The 27,663-nt window shown below is 48.4% G+C and overlaps 1 protein-coding gene across 1 annotated transcript in view; it reads right to left on the bottom strand.

Annotated features, from left to right (window-relative positions):
* Positions 1-27,154, bottom strand: part of N4BP1 (NEDD4 binding protein 1) — an 85,648-nt gene extending 58,494 nt beyond the window's left edge. Inside the window, 2 exon segments of the mRNA XM_068261347.1 lie at positions 6,423-6,717; positions 27,048-27,154. Of these exon segments, the coding sequence (XP_068117448.1) occupies positions 6,423-6,668 (246 nt within the window). The 5' untranslated portion in view covers positions 6,669-6,717; positions 27,048-27,154.
* Between the last annotated feature and the right edge of the window lie 509 nt (positions 27,155-27,663).

Genomic DNA, 27,663 nt, shown 5'->3' with positions numbered 1-27,663 from the left:
GGAACAGAGGTGATACAGATGGAGGCATAGAGGAGGTACAGGGGACAGAGATGCACAGTGGGGAACAGAGGTGGCACTGAAGGCAGGGGAACAGAGGTGGCACAGAGGGTGGCACTGAAGGCAGGGGAACAGAGGTGGCAAAGATGGAGGCATAGAAGAGGTACAGACAGGGGACAGAGATGGCACAGTGGGGGGCAGAGGTGATACAGATGAGGCATAGAGGAGGTACAGGGGACAGAGATGGCACAGTGGGGGGCAGAGGTGGCACAGAAGACAGTGGAACAGAGGTGATACAGATGGAGGCATAGAGGAGGTACAGACAGGGGACAGAGATGGCACAGTGGGGGGCAGAGGTGATACAGATGAGGCATAGAGGAGGTACAGGGGACAGAGATGGCACAGTGGGGGGCAGAGGTGGCACAGAGGGTGGCACAAAAGACAGGGGAACAGAGGTGATACAGATGGAGGCATAGAGGAGGTACAGGGGACAGAGATGGCACAGTGGTTTGATTTATGGACAGATGAAGGTTAAGAATGAACCTTCAGTCCCCATCTCGCTCGTTAACCAGGGATAACCTGTACACACCCTTAAATTCTGTGATCTTTAGAACAAAGAAATAGGCTGGCAACAGGTAGCAACGTACGGGGCTGGGTGGCTTTCTGAAGCTGGGTTGTATCCAGGCATGCTCAATATCACAGCAGCCTTGCATGCATAATGCAAGCAATACCTCCAGGATTATTCTACCACCGAGTGCAGGTGGGTGCAGGAGTGGATGGGGCGGGGGACTCGCACACGGCCAATGATTGTTTCGCCTTCCACTTCTTCGGGGGCCAAAGTTGGTGACAGTATGTGCTATTCATACATATGCACAAAAAGTTGTATAACATACTACAAATGACTGAAATCAGTCCAGGAAGTGGCGAATTAATCTGTCGCCCGCTGGAATTGGGAATAAATTCCTTGGGCCCAATGCCGTATGGACACGTTGCTAGCCTCCAGGCTGCCACACCGTCTTATACTAAAAAGGGGGAGGGGCATTACAGAGCTGCACAGAGTAGGTAGGGCACGTAGGAGAACAGTGACCGAGACGATATGCCAGGCAGAGCACTTGCTGATGCATCTATGGGACGATTTACACGTATCAGTTTCAAACAGGCCGTATTACAATGGACTAGCCCAGACAGTACAAACTGGATGCGTTGCTATCCACCCAATGAATGGGCCACGTATATACTCAGGTGTGGCAGCGGACCCTGGGGGTTGTACAGCATATCCACACAGTACATACATGGTATGGCTACAGCTGGGTCCAGCTGAGACCGAACAGAGCCTAATTGTGCCTATACGCTGTACATTCAACCGTTTATTCAACCAAAATAATCTAATCGAATTAAAATAGAAAATAATCTTTTTTCGATCAAGAAAAAACGAACAAACATTTATCCCTTTTTTCTATAAAAATCCGATCGGACATGTTGGAAAAATCTTTATATTCGAACGGAATAATCGAAAGAAATTATTTAATCGGAAAAAAAAATGGTACCATGTGTGGGCACCATTACAGAGAACATTGGACATGGCTTTAAGTGCTTGCATATTGGATAGTATATGCCAGGGATGGCTAACCTTGGCACTCCAGCTGTGGTGGAACTACAAGTCCCATGAGGCATTGCAGTACTCTAAGCATAACTCAGGGAGGCAGAGGCATGATGGGATTTGTAGTTTAGTCACAGCTGGAGTGCCAAGGTTAGCCATCACTGCTATATGCTGTGTGTTGTACCAGGCCGCAGCACACGCAGTGTTGATGCCGCCATATGAAACACAAGTTGAAGATTCAATTCCCATTTCAGGTAATGTTTTTGTTAGAATGGAGGATTGCAACCTCTTCATTTTTTTTTTTTAATTATGTCACCACCTATGAGAATTTAACTCATTTCCTGTTCAGACAGGAAGCCACAATCTTCCCAGCCAGCCTTCTACTCCACCATGTGACACAGAGCCCCTCCATCTGGATGGCAGATATGAGGCTACTTTAGCAGGGAACATTGTGGTTTTAATCCACTGGAGGCTTTTGTATAGTACACCGGACTATCTGTTGGCATAAGTGACGGTTATCAGTGAACTGGCTGGTTAAAGGATACCCGAGGTGAGAGGTAGGTAGAGGCTGCCATATTTATTTCCTTATAAACAATACTAATTGCCTCGCAGTCTTCCTGACTCTGTGTCTCTAAGGGCCCGTTTCCACTACAGCGAATCTGCATGCGTTTCCTGCATGCAGATTCGCATAAGCAATACAAGTAGATGGGCCTGTTTCAACTTGTGCAGGATTCTGTGCGGTTTGTCGTGCAGAAAAAATCTGCACGGCAGACCCATCAGAATTCGCACGCTGCACACGATTCGTCGGTAATGTAACTAAATAGGAAAACTGCAAGCATTTTATTCTGGCGATTTTCCATGCGTTTCCGCATGCGTTTTCGTTTAAAATCCCATGTCAATGCATGCAGGCATTGACATGGTTATCGCATAGTGCAAACCGCGAGCGATTCCGTGTGAAAAGCCGCATACAAAACGCTAACGAAACCATCAAAATCGCGCCGCAGTAGTGGAAATGGGCCCTAATACATAGAGTCCCTGATCTGCTGCGTGCCTGTTCAGGGTCTATGGCTCAGAGTCAGCTGTTTTACTGGATTAGTTACATAGGCCTCAATTCACTAAGATCATGCTGGAGATAAGGCAAGAGAAAACTTACCTCCATGCAGTGAGAGAGTTATCTTATCGCTTCATTCCTTAAGTTACCTCCTCTGTAGTTAAGTTACCTCCTCTGTAGTTATTTTCACACGGAGTTAATTAACAGCCTGTCTAACTCTGGAGTTATTTTAAGGATTGAAGAGTTAACTTAAAGACAGAAGAGTTAACTTTAGGTTTGCCTGAGGTAAAATGTTTCCTGACCATTACATTCCTTATCACCATGGTGACAACTCTAGAAACGTTATTAAAGACAGGAGATAAGCTTAGTGAATTGAGGCCTATAGTTATTTGGGTTGAAAAAAGACATACGTCCATCGAGTTCAACCAGAAAATAAAGTACAACTCCAGCCTGCTCCCTCACATATCCCTGTTGATCCAGAGGAAGGCGAAAACCCTTACAAGGCATGGTCCAATTAGCCCCAAAAGGGAAAAAAAATCCTTCCCAACTCCACCAGGAATTACCTAGTAATTATAGTCATGGATGTCTTTCAATGCAAGGAAACCATCTAAGCCCCCTTTAAATGCAGGTATAGAGTTTGCCATAACTACTTCCTGTGGCAATGCATTCCACATCTTAATCACTCTTACTGTAAAGTACCCTTTCCTAAATAAATAGCTGAAATGACAGATCATGTCCTCTGTGAAAGCCTAGGTACAAAAAGCTCATCTGCCAAGCTTTTATTAACATATGGATTAGCCATATGCTTGTTCCAGGGTTTTGACTCAGACAACTTATGCCAGAAGATCAACAGGGCTTCCAGGCAACTGGCATTGTTTACAAGGAAATAAATATGACAGCCTCCATATCCCCCTCACCTTGGGTTCCCTTTAAAGGAGTTATCAGGCAAATTAGGTAAAATGAGCTTTACTCACCTGGGGCTCTCTCCAGCCCCTTTCCCACACCGACCACTCTGCTCCCCGCCGCTGTCCTGGTCTCTGTTCTCGTTCTACAGGCCGACCGCGGGGTCGGCTTTACTGCAGCTGCGCAACGTGCCTCTGTCAATCACGGCCACATGGGCCGCGGCGAACTGCACAGCCTGCGCAGTTCGCCGTGATTGACAGCCGGTTGCAAGGGGCTGGAGAGAGCCCATGGTGATTTTACCTAAGGCCCGGTTCACATTAGCGTTCGCTGTCCGGATTCGCCGGGCCGGAACGTATACTGTACAAACGGAATGGACGTTCGACATAGCAATGCAAAGTCTATGCGACCGTACACACGCGTCCGTTCCGTGAGCCGGACTCCGGACACTTTTCCAACATGCGCTATTTTTAAGGACCGGATCATCCGGCCCACGCACCCGGACCGGAGCCTGACTGCACCGTCCGGCAATAGAAACCAATGGGAAACGGAAAGCACAGAACACGCTGGCTATAAAAACCGGACTTCTACCCCACTTCCTATGCGTTTTCTAGCGGCCATTTAGGATGGGGACACATGGGCACAGCATTCCTGGAGTGGAGCAGCAGTGACTTTGTGCTGGAGCTGTTTGGCAGTATGTCGGACGTGGAGGTGAGGCCCTACACAGCGGAGGACCTGATTCTACAGGTGCAGCTTCTGCTGACCTCCCAGACCACCAGGGCTGTGGAGTCGGAGTCGTGCAATTTTGGGTACCTGGAGTCGGAGTCGGGGAAAAATGCACCGACTCCGACTCCTAATGAATTTGTAACTGTAATTAAAATAGAAAATATGATAAAATGTTCTATTTCTCAGATAAAAGTCATTAAAAATAATGTATATATACAGTATATATACAGTAATAGCTGTGCTTAGTCTACAAAAATGAAATAAACCAATCAAAATTAGTTACTTGTGCTGCTTCAATAAAGCAGTCCCCGTATTTTTAAAGTCAGATATACATATCTGATTGTGACTGTATATATGATGTGTACACAGGAATCTCTTATATATACTAAATAACATCTATGCTGTAAGAATAAAGCCTGATGTGTAGCTGTGTCACTAATAGAGATGGTCAACGAGATGGAAATAATTCTGCATTGATGCTGATTTATGCAAATGTATGCACTCCCTTTGCTGATGAAATCAAATAATTTGATATGTTATTAAAATTTGGTTTGGTGACTACAAATTAAAGGGAAACTGAGACGGATGAAAAGTAAAGTTTTATACATACCTGGGGCTTCCTCCAGCCCCCTTCAGGCTAATCAGTCCCTCACTGTCTTCCACCACCCGGATCTTCTGCTATGAGTCCTGGTAATTCAGCCAGTCAGCGCTGTCCGGCCGCATGCCGCTCCCACAGCCAGGAACATTCTGTACCTGCGCAATAGTGCTGCACAGGTGTAGTATGCTCCTGGCGGCGGAGTGTGTGCATGCGCACTACGCCTCACTGGCTCAAGTACCTGGACTCATAGCAGAAGATCCAGGTGGTGGAGGAGGACAACGAGGGACTGATTATCCTGAAGGCGGCTGGAGGAAGCCCCAGGTATGTATAAAACTTTAATTTCATCTGTCTCAGGTTTACTTTGTTACACAGTAGTACTATACTCTACATATGCACTCCCCACAGAGCTGCAGGGAATCCACTGAGAATGCTGTGCACATTGAACACAGAGGTGTTGTCTGTTTACAATCTCCTCATTCCCCTGCAGAGTACCTGCACATCATTCTTACATGTACCCACACTTACATTGCCTAGGGCCTGATAGATGTTCTTTGTTCCGGTTTGTACCTTTTACAAGTACTCTTACCAAGGACTAGTTTTAGTCTAAAGGGAATAAATATAGTAGTCTACATATCCTTCTCACTTCAGTTGTCTTGTAAAATTCCTCAGCGTTGGCAGTTAAGAGACGAATTTCATGTTACATACTTTTAATCAACAAAATTGTAATATGCAAATTAGAGGAGTCGGAGTCGTGGAGTCGGTGTAATCCTAAACTGAGATGTCGGAGTCGGTGGATTTTTGGACCGACTCCACAGCCCTGCAGACCACAGGAATTTATATAGTGTGTTATCTCTTTAAAAAAACAAATCCGGATCGCAGCCGTATTCATACCTGATTGAAAACGTATGCAAACGGACCGGCTCCGGATAGGAACCGTACGGGTCCGGTCCGGATCCGGTCCGTTTTTCCCAAAAACGCAAGTGTGAACAGGGGCCTAATTTGGCTGATAACTCATTTAATGGCTTTCTACACGCAGTTACCATTTATGCACACTGAAGCTGGATCAGGCACTGTGATTGTGACCGTGGTTTGCAGGTGTTGGGTGCACATTATTTGGCTGGAACACTCCAGTGCATAAGGGAGGCTCGTAATGGCGTGGGCTGTAGGGGGAGCAGGGGTTGGGGTGACAGTAAGCATCAATATGAGGTGCCTCTCCTCTGGCCTTTGGTCCATATGGAATCCGCCATGTTCTGCAGGAGACCACAGCTGCCGCATTTTCAAGTTCATGGCAAAGTTGCAGGTACACATGCCGCAATGCATGCTGGGAGATGTAGCCAATAAATACTAGAACATCTCCATAGTTGCATCCACGGACTACATCTCCAGGCATGCATTGCGGCGGGCGCGCAGGACTTCGCTGGGAAGTTAAAAATGGGCCGCTGTAGTTTTCCCTGAAGAAGATGGCTTCCATTCGGATAGGAGCAGCACCCTATAAGGTAGGTAATGCCTCTAACCCCACCCCCCTGAGTGAATATACACCATTAACGTACCTTAGCTTTGCACACTGCCTCTTTCTTGCCCTTGAGCTGCACCCATATTCTCTCCGGCACCTTGCTGTCTCCGTCATGTTCCTGGGGGAAGCTGTCCAAGGGTGGCAGGACCTTAAACTGCACTGGGAACAAAGACTGGATGCGTGGCTGGCTGTCCTCCAGCTGCACCTTCTGTACTCCGGGGACCGTGAATTCATCGATGATCTCCACCTCATCTTCTGTGTTTATCGCTGGGGCTTTGGCCATTCCTGTCCTTCCTTAGCCAGGATCTTTGTTCATTTTCAGCACTGCAGATCTAAGAGGCAAAGAGGTGAAATAAGCTACATACTTGCAGCACGATACAACAGAAACGATAGGAGTATCCTTCTCTTAAAGTGGAATTGTCACCATAAAAATCAAATTTCAACAGCAACTGGTCTGAGTGTATTAAGTGATAAAGATGCTAATCCTGCATTAAAACTTTTTCTGCTGTTATTGTTTGGAATTATCACATACTTTAGGAGCACTGGTCCTTTAACCACCTTAGCGGTATGGACGAGCTCAGCTCATCCATTACTGCCAGAGGGTGTCGCTCAGGCCCTGGTGGGCCGATTTGGATCAAATAAAATGCAGCACACGCAGCCAGCACTTTGCCAGCCGCGTGTGCTGCCTGATCGCCGCCGCTCTGCGGCGATCTGCCGCGAGCAGCGGCGAAAGAGGGTCCCCCCAGCCGCCCGAGCCCTGCGCAGCCGGAACAAATAGTTCCGGCCAGCGCTAAGGGCTGGATCGGAGACGGCTGACGTCAGGACGTCACTCCGCTCGCCGCCATGGCGACGAGGTAAGTGAAACACGGAAGGCCGCTCATTGCGGCCTTCCGTGTTACTTCTGGCCGCCGGAGGCGATCAGAAGAACACATCCGGAGCGCCCTCTAGTGGGCTTTCATGCAGCCAACTTTAAGTTGGCTGCATGAAATAGTTTTTTTTAATTAAAAAAAAAACCTCCCGCAGCCGCCCTGGCGATCTTAATAGAACGCCAGGGTGGTTAATAGCCATTTCCATTCAGTTGCATGCTGGGAGTTCTTTTTATCTATAATATATTCCTCCTCTTCCCTTTATTTCCCTGACAGCTGCTTATCTGAAACCTGATCCCCTGCTCACTGTGTTTACAAGCAAGGCTGAGGTGACTCAGCGATTGGAGGAGAAAAGAAAAAAAAGTTAAGGGAAGAAATGACATTAGTATTTAGCCTCAAACTGTGGGCAAAAGACATGGTTCCCACCATTTCTCTTAATTTACTATATAAAATTCACTGAAATCAAATGTGGACAGTACGATACATGTGTTATGCAAGTAGATAAAGTATCTATCTACTTATATATGTTTTTTTCCCCTGGCATAGTATGCATAAACCTCCTGCTCTAAAAGGAACCTTAAAGGACAACTGAAGTGAGAAGACTATGGAGGCTGCCATGTTTATTTCCTTTTAAACAATACCAGTTGCCTGGCAGCCCTGCTGGTCTGATTGGCTGCTGAAGTGTCTGAATAACACCAGAAACAAGCATGCAGCTAATCTGTCAGATCTGACAATGTCAGAAACACCTGATCTGCCGCATGCTTGTTCAGGGTCTATGGCTGAAAGTATTAGAGGCAGAGGGTCAGCAGGGCTGCCAGGCAACTGGTATTGCTTAAAAGGAAATAAACATGGAAGCCTCCATATACCTCTCTCTACAGTTGTCCTGTATTCACAAAATGAAGTATAAACAAACATCCCTGCCTGTTTGGGGTCATCTCCTAACCCCCTCTGTATTATTTTTGCTGCTCTCCGCTGCAATAAAGAGGGTAAAAAAAAAAAAACTGTTTTATAAACGGTTTTGTAAACAGAAAAGATGGCCACCAAAACAGGAAGTACAGCAGCAGAGCAGTGAACTCAGTTAATACACAGTGAGTACACAGAGAATTCAGTGAGTTTTCAGTCTCCAGAGATTATGTGCAAGTTTTGAAAGAGCTCTGTGTCAATGAAGCATGACAAGCTGTGTTTTTAAAGCCTGGAGCCATGTCTGCCTGACAGGCAGCTTCCTCCTCAGCCAGCTATACTTTGTTCAGTTTATCAGTCTGTTTATCTACCTCACAGATAGCAGAGAAGCTGATAGTGAGAGCAGGGACATTGTCTGTGAGGAATAATCACCATGGGTGCACTGGAGGGGCTTGGAAGGAGTTAAAGGTGGCCATACACTGGCCCGATTCGCACCCGTTTCGACAGCAGATTCGATCCTGGGATCGAATCTGCTGCCAATCGTTCACGCTAAACGCACCCACGGATCAGATTCCCACCCGAAATCGGATCGGTCCGTCGATCGCGCCGTGCGGGAAATTACCCTCGATCGCCCGCGAGTAGGGTGCGCGTCGCTAGCGGCGGCCGATCCGATCAGGTATACATTACCTGACGCTGGCTCCCGGGCGTCTTCTCCGCGCTGCACCGCTCTGTTCCGGCTCCATCCCAGCGCTTCCTGTGTCACTGCAGTGACCAGGAAGTTCAAATAGAGGGCGCTCTATTTGAACATCCTGGTCACGGAGTGACACAGGAAGCGCCGGGATGGAGCAAGAACAGAGCGGTGCGGTGCAGCGTGGAGAAGACGCCCGGGAGCCAGCATCAGGTAATGTATACGGGGTGGGGGGGGGCACAGGCGGCAGGAGCAGCTCAACAGATTGTGATCGGTTTCAGGCTGAAATCGATTCACAATCTGTTTGCAGTAAAGGCAGCCATACGATCCCTCTCTGATCAGATTCGATCAGATAGGGATCTGTCAGCTGGTCGATCTAATGGCAAATCGACCAGTGTATGGCTACCTTAACTTGTTCACATTACTGAAGAGTTGGCAGCCTTCCAGACACAGCCGACAAATCCGACAGGGGAAAGATAAGTTGATTCATTACAGAGATGGTGCAAGTAGAAAGTGCTGCAGTAAGCCAGAGCACAATGGAACAGCCTTTGTAACAAACATTTCAGCAGTATTTCTCCTATCCTACAAGTTCCTGAGTCTCTTTAACAGAGGGATATGGATGTTTCTTTTTAAACAATACCATTTGCTTGGCAGTCCTACTGATCTTTGGCTGCAGTAGTGTCTGAATCACACACCTGAAAAAAGCATGCAGCTAATACAGTCTGACTTCAGCCACAGCACCTGATCTGCTGCATGCTTGTTGAGGGGCTGTGGCTAAAAGTATTAGAGACACAGGATCAGCAGGAGAGTCAGGCAACTGGTATTTTAAAAGGTAAAATCCATATCCTTCTCAGTTTAGGTTCCCTTTAAAAACCCAGAAATGTTAGTATGAAAAGCTGGAAAATACAAAACAGACTTCATCACTCACTGGAATCACCTTCTTAAATTGGCATTTACAGACTTCTCAAAAGCTCCCCCCCCCCCCCCCCCCATATTTTATGGGATGTTAGCAGGGCCGATTCTAGACTTTTGGCTCCCTGAGGCAAACTTATAAGGGATGCCCCTCCCCTGTTTGGAATGATCACACAGGACCCGACTATTTACGCTGCTTCATTTAGGGCCCGTTTCCACTAGTGCGGCGTGCGTCTCGTAGACGCACGCCGGCACTGAGCGGGTGGGCGGGATCGCAGGCGAATCCCATGAGCCGTGCCATGCACGGCTATGGGAATCGCAGCCTCCGCCGCAAATTCTGTAGGGGGTTCTGGCCGAATCGCTACTGCAAGCGATTCGGCCAGCGGCGCCGTTATCCCCTATGGCAGAGTTTCCCCGCGCGATTTGCCTGCGGGGATACTCTGCGGCTTTGCGGCCGTTTCCGCGATAGTGGAAACGGGCCCTTAATGTTCTCAGTCAGCAAGGGAGCATATGCACCAGCATGATACATGGAAAGCTGCAGCTCAACACAGTAGCACATCAGCTGGCTGGCTAGTGAAAAAAACTGCTCACCCTCAGCCAGTAGACCGTCCTCCATTCCTCCTCGCTCAGGACAGCAGTGTCTCTTCCTCCCTTCTGCTGTGAAAGTCAAATGAAACACTGCTGCTCTCCATCCTGCTCACTCACTGTCAGACTCCTCACACAGCACAACAGGCTGCTTTTCCCCAATGATGACCTCTTTACCTCTCACTTCTCCTCCTACTCTGACTGGATGCTGTAAGTGTAAACTCAGTACAAACATCTCTGCACCTGATGCAAATGTTTCACCTTGCTTTATGAGAGAACCGGCCCTGGATGTTAGGACCAGCAGACGCTGAAGAAGCACAATAGCCTCAGCTTCACCGTATCGGCCACTAGCTGATGGAGCAGTATCATAGGTTTTTATTTTATGAAGAAAACATCCACATTTGTTGACAGAAAGCCAGCACTTTCAGTCTGGCTCTGTAGAGAAGTGTCAATTAATAGATTATGTCAGCTTCATTACGTTATGTGTATACAGGACATGAGCATTAAAGACAGCCTCTAACAGACATTGGTAGGTAGGACTGACACAACTTTGCTTTCAGTCATTGGATTAGTGCAGGTGTTGGGAATGAGTAACAAAGCCTCCTGCCTTGTGGAGCTGGTCACTCTTGCAGCAAGGCAGGGATTTCTAAACACTATTATGCAGGAAACACACCATGAGATTTTTTTTGGCAGATGCTTCGATAGTTAATTGCGACAGGTCCGAATCTGATCATTTTTCTGATCGGTTTCTCATAAAAGTGAATAGAAATCGATTAGAACAACGATCGGTAAAAACTATCGGAAAGTAAATCTGCAGAAAAATTACATTGTGTATTCCCAGCATTATGGCAATAATTACTCCGAACAACGTACAGAGCCTATTGCTTCTAAGGGAGCAAAGAAGAGCTTTCCATGAGTGTAGGAAGCTTTTAGCTGACTTCAGACTGAAATGGAAAGATCATTTTTTTGCAACAGTTTATATTGCAAATATATTTGCACAGCAACAATGTTTACGTCAATATTTTTTTTAACCCCCTCCCGACCGCCTAACGGCGCCGGGAGGGTGGCAGCCCTCATGACCTAACGCACAAAGGCGTCAAGTCCTGAGGCGGGGTTTTGTAGGAGATGCGCATCTCCGTTTGCGTGACGGAGCGGCAGTCTCCCAGCAGCGATCGCCTGGGTCTTAATGGGGCTTCCCTCGCTGTCCTCTGGTCTCGTTGCCTCGCAGACCGTACAGCTGATCTGTGCCGCGCTGCTCTTCGGACACAAGCATTGCCGAGCTGCAGCCACTCGTGCATAAGCTCTTCTGACTTACTGCGCAGGCGTGCTCACCCAGGCGCAATATGACCACGCTTGAGGAGAAGCGCGGCCCCAGTCAAATTGGAGAGTCTGCGCTCTGCGACAGGGAACCAGACTACAGGTCAAGGGCACTGGTCTCAACTCTCCTACTTCACCGTGCGCCGCGCATTGTCCTTCCTTCACGATCCATAATAAGGGTACGCATCGCAAGCCAAACTCGTCTCTAAACTACCACAACAGTAGGTGTGTGTGTGTGTGTGTAGGTGTGTGTGTAGGTGTGTGTGTGTGGTGTGTGTGTGTGTGTGTGGTGTGTGTGGTGTGTGTGTTGTGTGTGTGTGGTGTGTGTGTTGTGTGTGTGGTGTGTGTGTGGTGTGTGTGTGTGTTGTGTGTGTGTGGTGTGTGTGTGTGGTGTGTGTGTGTGTGTGTGTGTGTGTGTGGTGTGTGTGTGTGGTGTGTGTGTGTGGTGTGTGTGTGTGGTGTGTGTGTGTGGTGTGTGTGTGTGTGGTGTGTGTGTGTGTGTGTGTGTGTGTGGTGTGTGTGTGGTGTGTGTGTGGTGTGTGTGTGTGGTGTGTGTGTGGTGTGTGTGTGGTGTGTGTGTGGTGTGTGTGTGGTGTGTGTGTGGTGTGTGTGTGTGGTGTGTGTGGTGTGTGTGGTGTGTGTGGTGTGTAGGTGTGTGTGTCAACCTGAACCAAAACTAATGTTGGGTACACACAATGCAATTTCCCGCTCGACAGGCGGGAATTGTGTGATTATTTCCGACATGTTCGATTGGCTACCGATCAATAGTCATCGATTATGTGCACTTATAATTGGAAAATTGATTGATTTATCGATCGGGTGCACTTTGGACATGTACACACGATCACCCGTCGATTGGGCGGGAAATTGCATTGTGTACCCAGCATAAGATCAATGGAGCAGATTTATCACAACTGATAGAAAAAAACAGCAGGGAACTGGTGTGAAAGCTAGTTAGTGCAGTGCTCCACTGACTGTTTCACTTTTGCAAAAGTTTTCCCTCCACTTTGCACTCGTGTTGATAAATCTGCCCCATTGTCCTGTAACCGTAAAAGCCCATCTTGAACTAGCCTAGTCATATACCTGTGTGTGCTAGATGGCTGTGGATGCAGGTAAACTGTCAGCAGCTCTTCCAGTCCATGTGCTTCTCTGCCTGCCCTGTGCCTCCTCTCCAGCTTAGAGAACATGCCAGAACATTCTCCAGCTTTTGTCCAATCAAATGTCCCCAGTCACTAACAGAGGGGCAGAGCTTTCTTACCAGCCCTCCCCTAGTTTAACACAATTTTGGTCATGTGGGGGAAAACACATCTTCAATCTCACATTGGCTTGTTTCCAGTTATACGTACTAGTAAAGGGGGAGAGAGGTCTCAGCTTGAGAGCTGGAAGGAGTCTGCTGACATTTAAAGTGTACCAGAGCACAAGTAAAAAAAAAAAAAAGTTTTATATACATACCTGGGACTTCCTCCAGCCCCATAAGCTCGGATCGCACCCACGCCGCTGTCCTCTGCTTTCTGCAGCTTCGGTACCGGGCCCCGGAGAGATACGCAAAGAGCGCACTTCTCTTACGTCAGACTGGCAGGAGTGACGGGACCCGGTATCGCAACTGGTATTGCTTAAAAGGAAATAAATATGGCAGCCTCCATATACCTCTCACTACAGTTCTCCTTTAAATAAAAATCATACATACGTAGGGCTTCTTCCGGCCTGATTGCTCCCTCAACGCCGTCCTACGCCTCCTGGATCTTCGGTAACGTGCCCCGGGTATCTTGGCCAGTCAGGGCTTACTGCGCATGCGCGGCCTAGCCATACGCACCCACCCCTCTCCCATCGCCGAGAGCTCTCTCTGCCTGTGCAGTACAACTGCGCAGACACAGAACTCTCATGGCCGTGGAAGCGAGACGGGGGAGCGCGCACGGTCGCAGTGTGCATGCGCCACCTGGCTGAAGATACCGGGACCTGTTACCGAAGGTCCAGAAGGCGGAGGGCAGAGGAGTGCACGCAGGGGTAGTAGTCATCTGGCTCCAGAACAGTGATGCGCCGTGCAGGCATACTAGTGGTTTTCCGTTGAGCTCTGGTGGAAATAGCTGAGCCTGATCGGGTCCGCACTACTGTGTAGGTACCTGCGCAGTAGAACAGACCTGATCAGACTCCGCTATTTCCGCTGGAACCAGAGGGGGAAATAAGCACTGCACCTGTGTGCAGTGGTGGCTGAAATATTTTTGTTTTCCTGTGTTTGGCAGTGTTTTGCTGGGAATCGATTGGGGGGGGGGGGGGGGGGAAACAAAACATAAATACGGCCACCTTTACTCAAAACCATCTCAGAGACCCTGTGTCGTTTGTAAGTTCTAGAGTTAAATTAAACAGTGCTCCAATCTAAAGAAAGAAAGTGGGGTCAAAAATCTCAACCTTCACCAATCGGCAAGCTCCACGACTTGTGGGTAAAGCAGCATTCTATAGAAAGATGAAACGGGAGTGCTCTATGGTGCGCTAAAGGGAATCTGAAGTGAAAAACGTATGATATTATTTGTAAGTGTAGTACAGCTAAGAAATAAAACATTTTATTAGCACTGATATGAGTCTCATATTGTTTCCAGTATAGGAAGAGTTAAACTTCAGTTATCTATGCAAAAAGAGCTTCTGTGAGCTATGCTAAAGTCATTGACAGCACTGTCTTTTGAAACAGTCTCTCGTTGTTTCTTTGTTTAGGGTTTTTCTGCAGATAAAATTTCAAAGGCTCATTAGTCTGCTCTGTGAAATCATTTAAAATGCTGAGTGTAATGTGGAAACTGCAATTATTAGAAAATGATGCAAGGTTATTAAAAAAGCTATATACCTGAAAAAAAGTTGAAAGTGAGCGTATGACCCAACTCTTGGTTCATCAGCAAACCTCTCTCGAATCCTCCCTCCAAAACCCGTAACTGGCCAGCATCAAGGGCGTCCTGATAGTTAAAATGCCTGCACATTGGACCCTCATTCACTCCACCTGGACCAATCCACTTCACCATCAGGACGCCCTTGATGCTGGCCACAGTTACGTATCGACGAGCTCAATTATCATAATTCTACAAACAATATTTTTATTCTATTACCTACATTCTCACAGTTTCCAGATCATAATATTAAGGCTCGGTTCACATTACAAACCAAAACATTTTCAGCAATGGGACACAGCACACCAGTCGAGGAATTTTATGCTAACTACAGAATCTAGTCGCACTTGTCCATTGCGGCAATGGAACCCAAACTCATGGCAGTGCACAACTTTTCCAGACCTCGGATAGAAGTCGGACAAGCCTTAATTGCAATCCTATATAATAATTTGTAATAATTAAACTGTCCCTGCGTCCTGTCTGTGTGTCAGTGCTTTTGCGCATGTCAAGCACTGACAGCCGTTTGGACAGGACGCAGGGACAGGGCCAGATGGCGGGCCGGCCGAGCTGGCGTGTGTGCGCGCGGCGGTCGTGAGTTAGCGTGTACAGCATGTGCGCGCGGCCGTGCACATGCGCGCTGTGATGAGGACTGACCTAGAGCCCGGGCTTAGGTCGCCTAGTGCAGCTATAATATGCCTGATGCAACAAATCGTGAACGCATGTTTACATCCGTGGCACCAAGAAGCGTGGAACTCCCACTATTCCATTTGTAACTATTTTTCCTGCCAACTCCTATATGCAGAAGAAAAAATCCGAACGCTTCAGGCATTGTTTTATTTTTTTTTCACAGCCTCTATGAGGTTCTCTCTCTCCCCTTCTCTCTCCTTCCTCCCTCCCTCCCGTCATCTAATTTGGAAAAGGACAGCAATCAGTCCTGTTCCGCCTCTCAAAGGCATCAGCCTATGAGAGGAGGGCGCTCCCCGGCCAATCAGAGGCCGGGGATCGCCGATCTCTTACAGCGCTGCGGCCCCCGGCAGCGCTGTACGCTTGTAAACAAAGGGGATTTCTTTCCCCTTACGTTTACAAGCAGCCTGCTAGCTGCGATCAGCGGCTAGCAGGCTATTCACGGAACTCGGTTCCGTGAAGCGGCAGAGAACGATCGCGCATGCGCGCGGACGATCCCTGGGAAACTGCAGCCCCAGGACTTGACGCCAATTAGCGTTAAGCAGTCCTGGGGCTGCCGCCGCGGTCACGCCCATTGGCGTGAGGCGGTCCTTAAGTAGCTAAAGGACATAGGAGGTGAAATATAAACTAACAATTGTATCTATCCTGATTCTTTTAAAAATGACTTTTTTTTAGTTATCCTACAATATTTTATATTTAAATCTACTTTTTAAGTTTTTACTGTTTCATGGCCTCTTAATGACACATTCAATGAAGTATGCCAGAGCTAAAATCTATAAACTATTGACCCTTTTTTTTTTAATCTCGTTACTACTCTCAGAAGCCATATACTGCCAGGAACGTGTTTTATGGCTGGAATTCATTATCAGCGATGGTTACGCTGTAGTCAGACTCTGTCCCAACCCAGACAAACTGTCACTGCCATACCTGATTTTTAACTCTTTTAGACAGAGAAAGAAAAAAAATGAACACAGCCTAGTTATTTGTGTGCTTGGCACTGTACATACACATGTCTATCTCATCAGGTCATATGTCAACTCGGATGTTTACACACTACTCAGCATTCTAAATGTTTTTACAGAGCAGTCTTGTAAACTATTGACCTGTCCTCTGGAGAGAAAAAGAAAATACAGTGACTAACAGTTGAGATAACAAGCTTCAGAAGACAGAGCTCTCTGTGACTTTGGAAGTCATGGAGCTCAATGGCTTTTTTGCATAGATAACAACTGGAGTTAACTCTTCATGTACTGGAAACAATATTAGACTTATGTCTCTGCTCCTAATGTTTTATTTCTGAGCTGTACTACGCATACAAATTATTTCAAATTTTTTTTTCGCTTTAGTGTCTCTTCAAACTCCACCCGCCACTAATGTAAGACAAGAAGCGAATCCTCACTTCCTCATAGTAATACTTCAATAAAAATGACATGGTTAACATTTTTCCTGAGCAGATAATACTCACTGGCTGCCAAGTTCGCACACGCCGTGAAAGCTGATGTAGACTAACAGAAGTCCTAACTGTGTATGGCCAGGCAAGTAGGAGAGGCGGAGTCTGCATAACAAGTATGTCGAGCCTGTCTCGTGCCATTGCAAAACACTAATATCAGGAACAGATCACTGCGGGAGAGCCCTGCCAGAAGGAGATGCTGGGAATTTACAGGACGGGCAAACAGCTGAGTAACACACTGGTGAACAAACACAAGCAGGAAACTAAAGTGTTATGTGTGCTTAAAATAACGTAAGACAACACAGGAGCTGAAAACAATTATGCAACATGCTTTGTTTTCTCTTTTTGTTTCCCTCAAAATACAAACCTACCTCTGCCAAAGTTCACACTACAAAAATGAGCCAGGAGCAGCCCAAACACTGTAGCTCTGCGCAAGCAAGATATCAGCATGTCAATGGAGATAGGCGGATGATTTTAGACTCCATGTAAAGGGGCCCATGCACCTAACGATTTTCCCGCCGAAAAACAAACGCTGACAGAACGATCGATTTCTGTCGAAAATCAATCGTTCCCGTCGATCCGTCTGTGCGGAAGGTTTTGCTCGATCGCCGCTGGGTCGGGAGTGCGACGATAGCGGCGTACGAATGCCCGACGACCGACGCTAGCGGCAATACATTACCTGCTCCGTCCGGCGCGACTCCCCCGGTCTCCGCTGTCTTCTTCTCCGCACTGGGCTCCAGGTCCGGCTGGCTGGCTTCACTGAACTTCCTGTCCCGGCAGGAAGTTTAAACAGTAGACTGCCCTCTACTGTTTAAACTTCCCCCGGACAGGAAGTTCAGTGAAGCCAGCCGGACCTGGAGCCCAGCGCGGAGAAGAAAACAGCGGAGACCGGGGGAGTCGCGCGGGCCGGATCAGGTAATGTATGCGGACGGGGGGGAACGGCGACAGCGGCGGCTTCACAGATTGTGATCGGTTTCATGCTGAAATCGTTTCACAATCTGTTTGCAGTAAAGGCAGCCATACGATCCCTCTCTGATCAGATTCGATCAGAGAGGGATCTATCTGTTGGTCGATCTGATGGCAAATCGACCAGTGTATGGCTACCTTAAGGTCTCATTCAAACCTAAAATGCAAACGTTTTGAGTTTCTGCACTTTCTCTCCCCCCCCCCTCCCCCTCCTAGGGCTCCACTGCACACTGCGTTTCTGGTAAAAGCGCTTATTTAAGCACTTTTCGAGAGCGGTTTTGTAAATGACTCCCTGATGTCAGTCAGGAAAGGAACTCTTTGACCCGGAAATGAATAAATACAATGTATTTAGTCTCAAAACCGCAAACTAAAAATCGCTGCACAAAGTGGTTTTGTGAGCGTTTATCGCTCTTCCTATACCTTCCATTATTGTAAAAACGCAGCAAAAATGGTACAGGCACAAACCGCACTGATATGAAACTTCTCATAGCACAAGCGTTTTGTGGATGATTTTAAAAATCGCCTGTGCTTGAAAAAAGGCTGAAAACGCCCCTAGTGGGAACGAGCCCTGAGGGAAGCGCCAAGGCACATTATTCAAAACACACAGCAACACGCACTGCAGTTAGTTTAGTATTGGGACAGAGTAACAGCTTACACTGTACAAACTGGGGGTGGCAGAGATCACACACTGCAGCAAGTTCACTATCAGTATACACACAGAGTAAAGCCTGGGACCTACTACAAAGCGCTATCCCAATCACTAGCGATTTGTGGTAGCATTTGCAAGCGATTTTGAGAGCGATTTCTCTGCTCCTACACAATACATTAGAATGGAAAAGCTCCCAAAATGCTGCATGTCCTGCGATTGGCAATTGCCTATTCACAATCGCTCTAGTGGAATCCGACCTATCCATTTACATTGGCAGAGCATTTAAGGAAATCGCAAACGATTTAAAGCGATCCATAAATGCTCCCCCCCCCCCCCCCAAAATAAAACACTCTAGTGGATACCAGCCCTAACAGCTTTTACTATACATACTGGGGGTGGCAGAGATCGGCACAAACTGCACCTAGCTTACGATCAGTACAGGCACAGTGTACCAGCTTATACTGTACATACTAGAGGTGGCCGTAAACGGCACAAACTGCAGGTAGTTTACAAATCAGTATAAACACTAAGTAACAGCTTACACTGTACATAATGGAGGTAGCATAGATCTGCAGACAGTGCGGCTAGTTTACTATCAGTATACACACAAATTAACATCTTATGCTGTACATCCCGGAGGAGATGGCAGAGAACAGCACACACTGCAACTAGTTTAGTTCTTCTTATATGTCCTTTACATCTAAAAGGAAATGTGCGGTGCCCAGGTCAATAGTCTTGGCAGGTTGATCACTGTGATCCAAGCTAACAGCGACCTACTGATCTGCACATTGCCCATCAAGACTTACACATTAAAATTTCTTTTTTGCAGCTTCCAGGATGCGGTTGACAGGTAAGTGGTTAGGGAGAAGACTGTGTGGGAGATGCCTACACGCGGCGGTCCCTGTAAAAGATGTAATCAACGATTACGGCCAACCGAAACCTCCCACCTGAATGCTAATTTATGCAATTCCTGCTAGATTTGGCACGGCAGGCAAAGGGTGTACGACTGTACACCTGATTGGCTGACTGGCGCCTGCTGACCAGATAAAGGTAGGAAATTGCTTGAACTGGTAGTGAGCAAATGTGTGTGTTGTATTTTGGCAGTTCCTGCTGTTCAGGAAATGCTGTTAAAAAACGGAAAAAAAAAAACCCGTAGAATCCCCCACGAGGAGATGGGCTGGCTCAAACCTGTCAGTTCTGTCACATTTTAAGTGCCTACTTTTTTCACGATAGTGCTCCTTTAAGCTTCACTAGTTAAAGAAAATGAAGGCTAGGACAATTACCTTGAACTATACAAAAAAAAAAAAAAAAAAAAAAAGGAAAATGATGAAAGTGAAGGGACAGTTGGAGATCAGATATTATGTCAGAGCAGGAATAACTAGTAGTGTGGAATGGAAATGACTGCAGAACTAGTTGGTGATTGGGAATTCTTGAATATTTGGGGGGGGGGGGGATAAGACCACAGAGTGGTGGGGCAGTTGGTGGTGAGGGAGGATTGTAAAAATAATTTGAGAAAAAGCTAATGGCGAGATATTACAGAATTAGACCAAAGCAGGCACCACTGCTGATGGTGTTGAGGATAACAGAATAGCAGTGCATTGGATTGTAGGGTGGAATTAGTGCCCTTTTCCATTAGGCGCGATCCACTGAAACAAGCGGATCGGCAGTGTTTTGCAGATCGCTAGCGCACCAAGATTTACATGTAAATCGCGGCGCACTTTTTCCTTTGGCGCTTTTTGATTTTATGCTAATTGCAATCGTCAAGCTGCATGATTATTGGTGTGATTGCGTCAAATGGAAAAAAGCTTTTGCAAGCACAAACGCATTTGCAATTGCGCATGCAAGTGAAAAAAGGAACCTTAGAGTGTATAGATTTGTATCAGTGCTGAAATTGTTAGCAGAGTATTTTGATGAAGGGGGGGGTTATACAATGATCCCTGTGCAGGGTTAGTTATTCATTACAGGTTGCGTTTATAGTGGTAGTTAGGAGGAGTTCACCAGAGATAATATCAGTACATGGACTTCGGTGGTGGGAGATTTATAGGACGATAAGCGCAGAGACAGTTATTGGAGGGCGATATCAGTATCGGTGTAAGGACTGATATTGGTCTTTGAACAGTGGTGGTGTTGTGATATCAGTGCATAGACTGTTACTGTGGAGTGATATCGGTGTATGGACAGTTAGGCGCGGTTCCCACTTCTACAATGTCCACTGTGATGCAGCTAGACCCCGGGGCAGATGCGCTCCTCTATAGGCTATATGGGGAACGCATCCACCTACCCGGGATGATTGCAGACTGCACAGTAGTGCGGCCCAGTAACTGCATCCGATCCCACGGAAAGTGACAAGTGTGATCAACTTCGATCTATAACATGGGAGCCGATCACTCTCTGCTTAGCAATCAGTGGAGAACGGACGGACAAAAAAAAAGGCCATTCTCCGCTCTAGTGGGAAAAGAGCCTGACTGTGGAATGACATCAGAGAATGGACTGTGGTGATAGTCAACTGCGGTGGTGGAGTGATGTCAGTGGATACGGACTGTGGTGGTGGAGTGATGTCAGTGGATACGGACTGTGGCGGTGAAGTGAGGTCAGTGGATACGGACTGTGGCGGTGGAGTGAGGTCAGTGGATACGGACTGTGGCGGTGGAGTGAGGTCAGTCGATACGGACTGTGGCGGTGGAGTGAGGTCAGTCGATACGGACTGTGGCGGTGGAGTGAGGTCAGTCGATACGGACTGTGGCGGTGGAGTGAGGTCAGTCGATACGGACTGTGGCGGTGGAGTGAGGTCAGTCGATACGGACTGTGGCGGTGGAGTGAGGTCAGTCGATACGGACTGTGGCGGTGGAGTGAGGTCAGTCGATACGGACTGTGGCGGTGGAGTGAGGTCAGTCGATACGGACTGTGGCGGTGGAGTGAGGTCAGTCGATACGGACTGTGGCGGTGGAGTGAGGTCAGTCGATACGGACTGTGGCGGTGGAGTGAGGTCAGTCGATACGGACTGTGGCGGTGGAGTGAGGTCAGTCGATACGGACTGTGGCGGTGGAGTGAGGTCAGTCGATACGGACTGTGGCGGTGGAGTGAGGTCAGTCGATACGGACTGTGGCGGTGGAGTGAGGTCAGTCGATACGGACTGTGGCGGTGGAGTGAGGTCAGTCGATACGGACTGTGGCGGTGGAGTGAGGTCAGTCGATACGGACTGTGGCGGTGGAGTGAGGTCAGTCGATACGGACTGTGGCGGTGGAGTGAGGTCAGTCGATACGGACTGTGGCGGTGGAGTGAGGTCAGTCGATACGGACTGTGGCGGTGGAGTGAGGTCAGTCGATACGGACTGTGGCGGTGGAGTGAGGTCAGTCGATACGGACTGTGGCGGTGGAGTGAGGTCAGTCGATACGGACTGTGGCGGTGGAGTGAGGTCAGTCGATACGGACTGTGGCGGTGGAGTGAGGTCAGTCGATACGGACTGTGGCGGTGGAGTGAGGTCAGTCGATACGGACTGTGGCGGTGGAGTGAGGTCAGTCGATACGGACTGTGGCGGTGGAGTGAGGTCAGTCGATACGGACTGTGGCGGTGGAGTGAGGTCAGTCGATACGGACTGTGGCGGTGGAGTGAGGTCAGTCGATACGGACTGTGGCGGTGGAGTGAGGTCAGTCGATACGGACTGTGGCGGTGGAGTGAGGTCAGTCGATACGGACTGTGGCGGTGGAGTGAGGTCAGTCGATACGGACTGTGGCGGTGGAGTGAGGTCAGTCGATACGGACTGTGGCGGTGGAGTGAGGTCAGTCGATACGGACTGTGGCGGTGGAGTGATGTCAGTCGATACGGACTGTGGCGGTGCAGTGATGTCAGTCTATATGGACTGTGGCGGTGCAGTGATGTCAGTCTATATGGACTGTGGCGGTGCAGTGATGTCAGTCTATATGGACTGTGGCGGTGCAGTGATGTCAGTCTATATGGACTGTGGTGGTGCAGTGATGTCAGTCTATATGGACTGTGGTGGTGCAGTGATGTCAGTCTATATGGACTGTGGTGGTGCAGTGATGTCAGTCTATATGGACTGTGGTGGTGCAGTGATGTCAGTCTATATGGACTGTGGTGGTGCAGTGATGTCAGTCTATATGGACTGTGGTGGTGCAGTGATGTCAGTCTATATGGACTGTGGTGGTGCAGTGATGTCAGTCTATATGGACTGTGGTGGTGCAGTGATGTCAGTCTATATGGACTGTGGTGGTGCAGTGATGTCAGTCTATATGGACTGTGGTGGTGCAGTGATGTCAGTCTATATGGACTGTGGTGGTGCAGTGATGTCAGTCTATATGGACTGTGGTGGTGCAGTGATGTCAGTCTATATGGACTGTGGTGGTGGAGTGATATCAGCTCCGGACTGTGGTGGTGGAGTGATATCAGCTCCGGACTGTGGTGGTGGGCCGATATCAGCTCCGGACTGTGGTGGTGGGCCGATATCAGCTCCGGACTGTGGTGGTGGAGTGATATCAGCTCTGGACTGTGGTGGTGGAGTGATATCAGCTCTGGACTGTGGTGGTGGAGTGATATCAGTGTATATGGACTGTGGTGGTGGAGTGATATCAGTGTATATGGACTGTGGTGGTGGAGTGATATCAGTGTATATGGACTGTGGTGGTGGAGTGATATCAGTGTATATGGACTGTGGTGGTGGAGTGATATCAGTGTATATGGACTGTGGTGGTGGAGTGATATCAGTGTATATGGACTGTGGTGGTGGAGTGATATCAGTGTATATGGACTGTGGTGGTGGTGGACTGATATCAGTGTATATGGACTGTGGTGGTGGTGGACTGATATCAGTGTATATGGACTGTGGTGGTGGACTAATATCAGTGTATATGGACTGTGGTGGTGGACTAATATCAGTGTATATGGACTTTCAGAAACAAAAAGAGTTGGCTGTGGCGAGTGCACTACATGCATATGCCATAATAAACCACATACAATAGGTGGTGCAACATCCAGTATCAATATGTAAAGTCTGTTCAATAGTGCAGAGAGAGGAAAGCAATTCCAGGAGCAGCTCATTCAGTATAAAAAAACAACTTTTAATTATCTTCATTTAAAAAAAATATAACAGTGGCATAGCAATGGCATAAAAAATTGCATGTGAAGAGAAAACCAGCGGTACTTATCAAATCACTGCAGCAGCATGGAGTTGCGGAGATGTATATGGACTGTGGTGGTGGAGTTGCGGAGATGTATATGGACTGTGGTGGTGGAGTTGCGGAGATGTATATGGACTGTGGTGGTGCAGTGAGGTCAGTATATGGACTATGGTGGTGGAGTGAGGTCAGTGTATGGACTGTGGTGGTGGAGTGAGGTCAGTGTATGGACTGTGGTGGTGGAGTGAGGTCAGAGTATGGACTGTGGTGGTGGAGTGAGGTCAGAGTATGGACTGTGGTGGTGGAGTGAGGTCAGAGTATGGACTGTGGTGGTGGAGTGAGGTCAGAGTATGGACGGTGGTGGTGGAGTGAGGTCAGTGTATGGACGGTGGTGGTGGAGTGAGGTCAGTGTATGGACTGTGGTGGTGGAGTGAGGTCAGTGTATGGACTGTGGTGGTGGAGTGAGGTCAGTGTATGGACTGTGGTGGTGGAGTGAGGTCAGTGTATGGACTGTGGTGGTGGAGTGAGGTCAGTATATGGACTGTGGTGGTGGAGTGAGGTCAGTATATGGACTGTGGTGGTGGAGTGAGGTCAGTATATGGACTGTGGTGGTGGAGTGAGGTCAGTATATGAACTGTGGTGGTGGAGTGAGGTCACTATATGGACTATGGTGGTGGAGTGAGGTCAGTATATGAACTGTGGTGGTGGAGTGATGTCAGTATATAGACTGTGGTGGTGGTGTGAGGTCACTATATGGACTGTGGTGGTGGAGTGAGGTCAGTAAATGGACTGTGGTGGTGGAGTGATGTCAGTATATAGACTGTGGTGGTGGTGTGAGGTCACTATATGGACTGTGGTGGTGGTGTGAGGTCACTATATGGACTGTGGTGGTGGAGTGAGGTCACTATATGGACTGTGGTGGTGGAGTGAGGTCACTATATGGACTGTGGTGGTAGAGTGAGGTCAGTATACGGACTGTGGTGGTGGAGTGAGGTCAGTATACGGACTGTGGTGGTGGAGTGAGGTCAGTATATGGACTGTGGTGGTGGAGTGAGGTCAGTATATGGACTGTGGTGGTGGAGTGAGGTCAGTGTATGGACTGTGGTGGTGGAGTGAGGTCAGTGTATGGACTGTGGTGGTGGAGTGAGGTCAGTGTATGGACTGTGGTGGTGGAGTGAGGTCAGTGTATGGACTGTGGTGGTGGAGTGAGGTCAGTGTATGGACTGTGGTGGTGGAGTGAGGTCAGTATATGGACTGTGGTGGTGGAGTGAGGTCAGCGTATGGACTGTGGTGGTGGAGTGAGGTCAGTATATGGACTGTGGTGGTGGAGTGAGGTCAGTATATAGACTGTGGTGGTGGTGTGAGGTCACTATATGGACTATGGTGGTGGAGTGAGGTCAGTATATGAACTGTGGTGGTGGAGTGATGTCAGTATATAGACTGTGGTGGTGGTGTGAGGTCACTATATGGACTGTGGTGGTGGAGTGAGGTCAGTAAATGGACTGTGGTGGTGGAGTGATGTCAGTATATAGACTGTGGTGGTGGTGTGAGGTCACTATATGGACTGTGGTGGTGGTGTGAGGTCACTATATGGACTGTGGTGGTGAAGTGAGGTCACTATATGGACTGTGGTGGTGAAGTGAGGTCACTATATGGACTGTGGTGGTGGAGTGAGGTCACTATATGGACTGTGGTGGTGGAGTGAGGTCACTATATGGACTGTGGTGGTGGAGTGAGGTCACTATATGGACTGTGGTGGTGGAGTGAGGTCAGTATACGGACTGTGGTGGTGGAGTGAGGTCAGTATATGGACTGTGGTGGTGGAGTGAGGTCAGTATATGGACTGTGGTGGTGGAGTGAGGTCAGTATATGGACTGTGGTGGTGGAGTGAGGTCAGTATATGGACTGTGGTGGTGGAGTGAGGTCAGTGTATGGACTGTGGTGGTGGAGTGAGGTCAGTGTATGGACTGTGGTGGTGGAGTGAGGTCAGTGTATGGACTGTGGTGGTGGAGTGAGGTCAGTGTATGGACTGTGGTGGTGGAGTGAGGTCAGTGTATGGACTGTGGTGGTGGAGTGAGGTCAGAGTATGGGCTGTGGTGGTGGAGTGAGGTCAGAGTATGGACTGTGGTGGTGGAGTGAGGTCAGAGTATGGACGGTGGTGGTGGAGTGAGGTCAGTGTATGGACGGTGGTGGTGGAGTGAGGTCAGTGTATGGACTGTGGTGGTGGAGTGAGGTCAGTGTATGGACTGTGGTGGTGGAGTGAGGTCAGTGTATGGACTGTGGTGGTGGAGTGAGGTCAGTGTATGGACTGTGGTGGTGGAGTGAGGTCAGTGTATGGACTGTGGTGGTGGAGTGAGGTCAGTATATGGACTGTGGTGGTGGAGTGAGGTCAGTATATGGACTGTGGTGGTGGAGTGAGGTCAGTATATGGACTGTGGTGGTGGCGTGAGGTCAGTGTATGGACTGTGGTGGTGGAGTGAGGTCAGTGTATGGACTGTGGTGGTGGAGTGAGGTCAGTGTATGGACTGTGGTGGTGGAGTGAGGTCAGTGTATGGACTGTGGTGGTGGAGTGAGGTCAGTGTATGGACTGTGGTGGTGGAGTGAGGTCAGTGTATGGACTGTGGTGGTGGAGTGAGGTCAGTATATAGACTGTGGTGGTGGTGTGAGGTCACTATATGGACTATGGTGGTGGAGTGAGGTCAGTATATGAACTGTGGTGGTGGAGTGATGTCACTATATGGACTGTGGTGGTGGAGTGAGGTCAGTATATGAACTGTGGTGGTGGAGTGATGTCAGTATATAGACTGTGGTGGTGGTGGTGTGAGGTCACTATATGTACTGTGGTGGTGGTGTGATGTCAGTGTCTAGGTTGTGGAGGTGGTGTGAGGTCACTATATGGACTGTGGTGGTGGTGTGAGGTCACTATATGGACTGTGGTGGTGGAGTGATGTCAGTATATAGACTGTGGTGGTGGAGTGAGGTCACTATATGGACTGTGGTGGTGGCGTGATGTCAGTATATAGACTATGGTGGTGGTGTGAGGTCACTATATGGACTGTGGTGGTGGAGTGAGGTCAGTATATGGACTGTGGTGGTGGTGGTGTGAGGTCACTATATGGACTGTGGTGGTGGCGTGATGTCAGTATATAAACTGTGGTGGTGGAGTGAGGTCAGTATATGGACTGTGGTGGTGGTGTGAGGTCACTATATGGACTGTGGTGGTGGTGTGAGGTCAGTATATGGACTGTGGTGGTGGTGTGAGGTCACTATATGGACTGTGGTGGTGGTGGTGTGAGGTCACTATATGGACTGTGGTGGTGGCGTGATGTCAGTATATAAACTGTGGTGGTGGAGTGAGGTCAGTATATGGACTGTGGTGGTGGTGTGAGGTCACTATATGGACTGTGGTGGTGGTGTGAGGTCAGTATATGGACTGTGGTGGTGGTGTGAGGTCACTATATGGACTGTGGTGGTGGTGGTGTGAGGTCACTATATGGACTGTGGTGGTGGTGGCGTGATGTCAGTATATAAACTGTGGTGGTGGAGTGAGGTCAGTGTCTGGGTTGTGGCGGTACAGCGATAAGCATGAGGAGAGTGTACCAGAGAAGCGGCCCCGGCGGAAGCTGAGCGCTCCGGGGTTACTCACACGGCCATGCAGGGGCGGCTCCGGTCTCCGCTGTCATCACCAAACTGAAAGTGGAGCGAACCAACCGTCCTCCTCAAACTACCGCCCAATTGCCGCTACGTCACCAGTCACATGACTGCTAGACTGCCCAACGCTCCGCACTCCCTCTATAGTCTCCGGCAATATGGCCGCCGCCTCTGCTCACTGCTGCTGACAAAAAACACAGCTACGGCAAAATGGCCGCCCTCTCTAACCCGCTCTATACTTGTGACGTACGCAGAAGCTCCGCCTCCATCGAGGCTGTGTCTGCATGTTGGCGGAAGGCCAGCTCCAGCAGCAGATGTTTTCTTGCATTGGGTGTGGTGCAGTGAAAGTGTTTGTTTTCATTTTCATATGAAGAAATAAGATAACGATCTTGATCAGCTGATATAAAATAAATAGTATTTGTTTTATTAATAAGGACTGGGGCCCATTCAGCAGTAATTTCCTGCACAACAGACTACTAGAGCTCTTGGCAGTCACTCCACAATCCATGCACTGTCTGATATCACTCAATGATGTTAACGTGGAACTTTAAAGGGGTTCTCTTGCATATATAGAAACCCCCCAAAAACTGACACTTACCTGGGGCTTCTAT

This window comes from Hyperolius riggenbachi, chromosome 11 (genome assembly GCF_040937935.1).
Source record: "Hyperolius riggenbachi isolate aHypRig1 chromosome 11, aHypRig1.pri, whole genome shotgun sequence".
NCBI lineage: Eukaryota > Metazoa > Chordata > Amphibia > Anura > Hyperoliidae > Hyperolius > Hyperolius riggenbachi.
The sequence above is the reverse complement of the archived record's forward strand: the minus strand, read 5'-3'. Positions and strand labels throughout refer to the sequence as shown.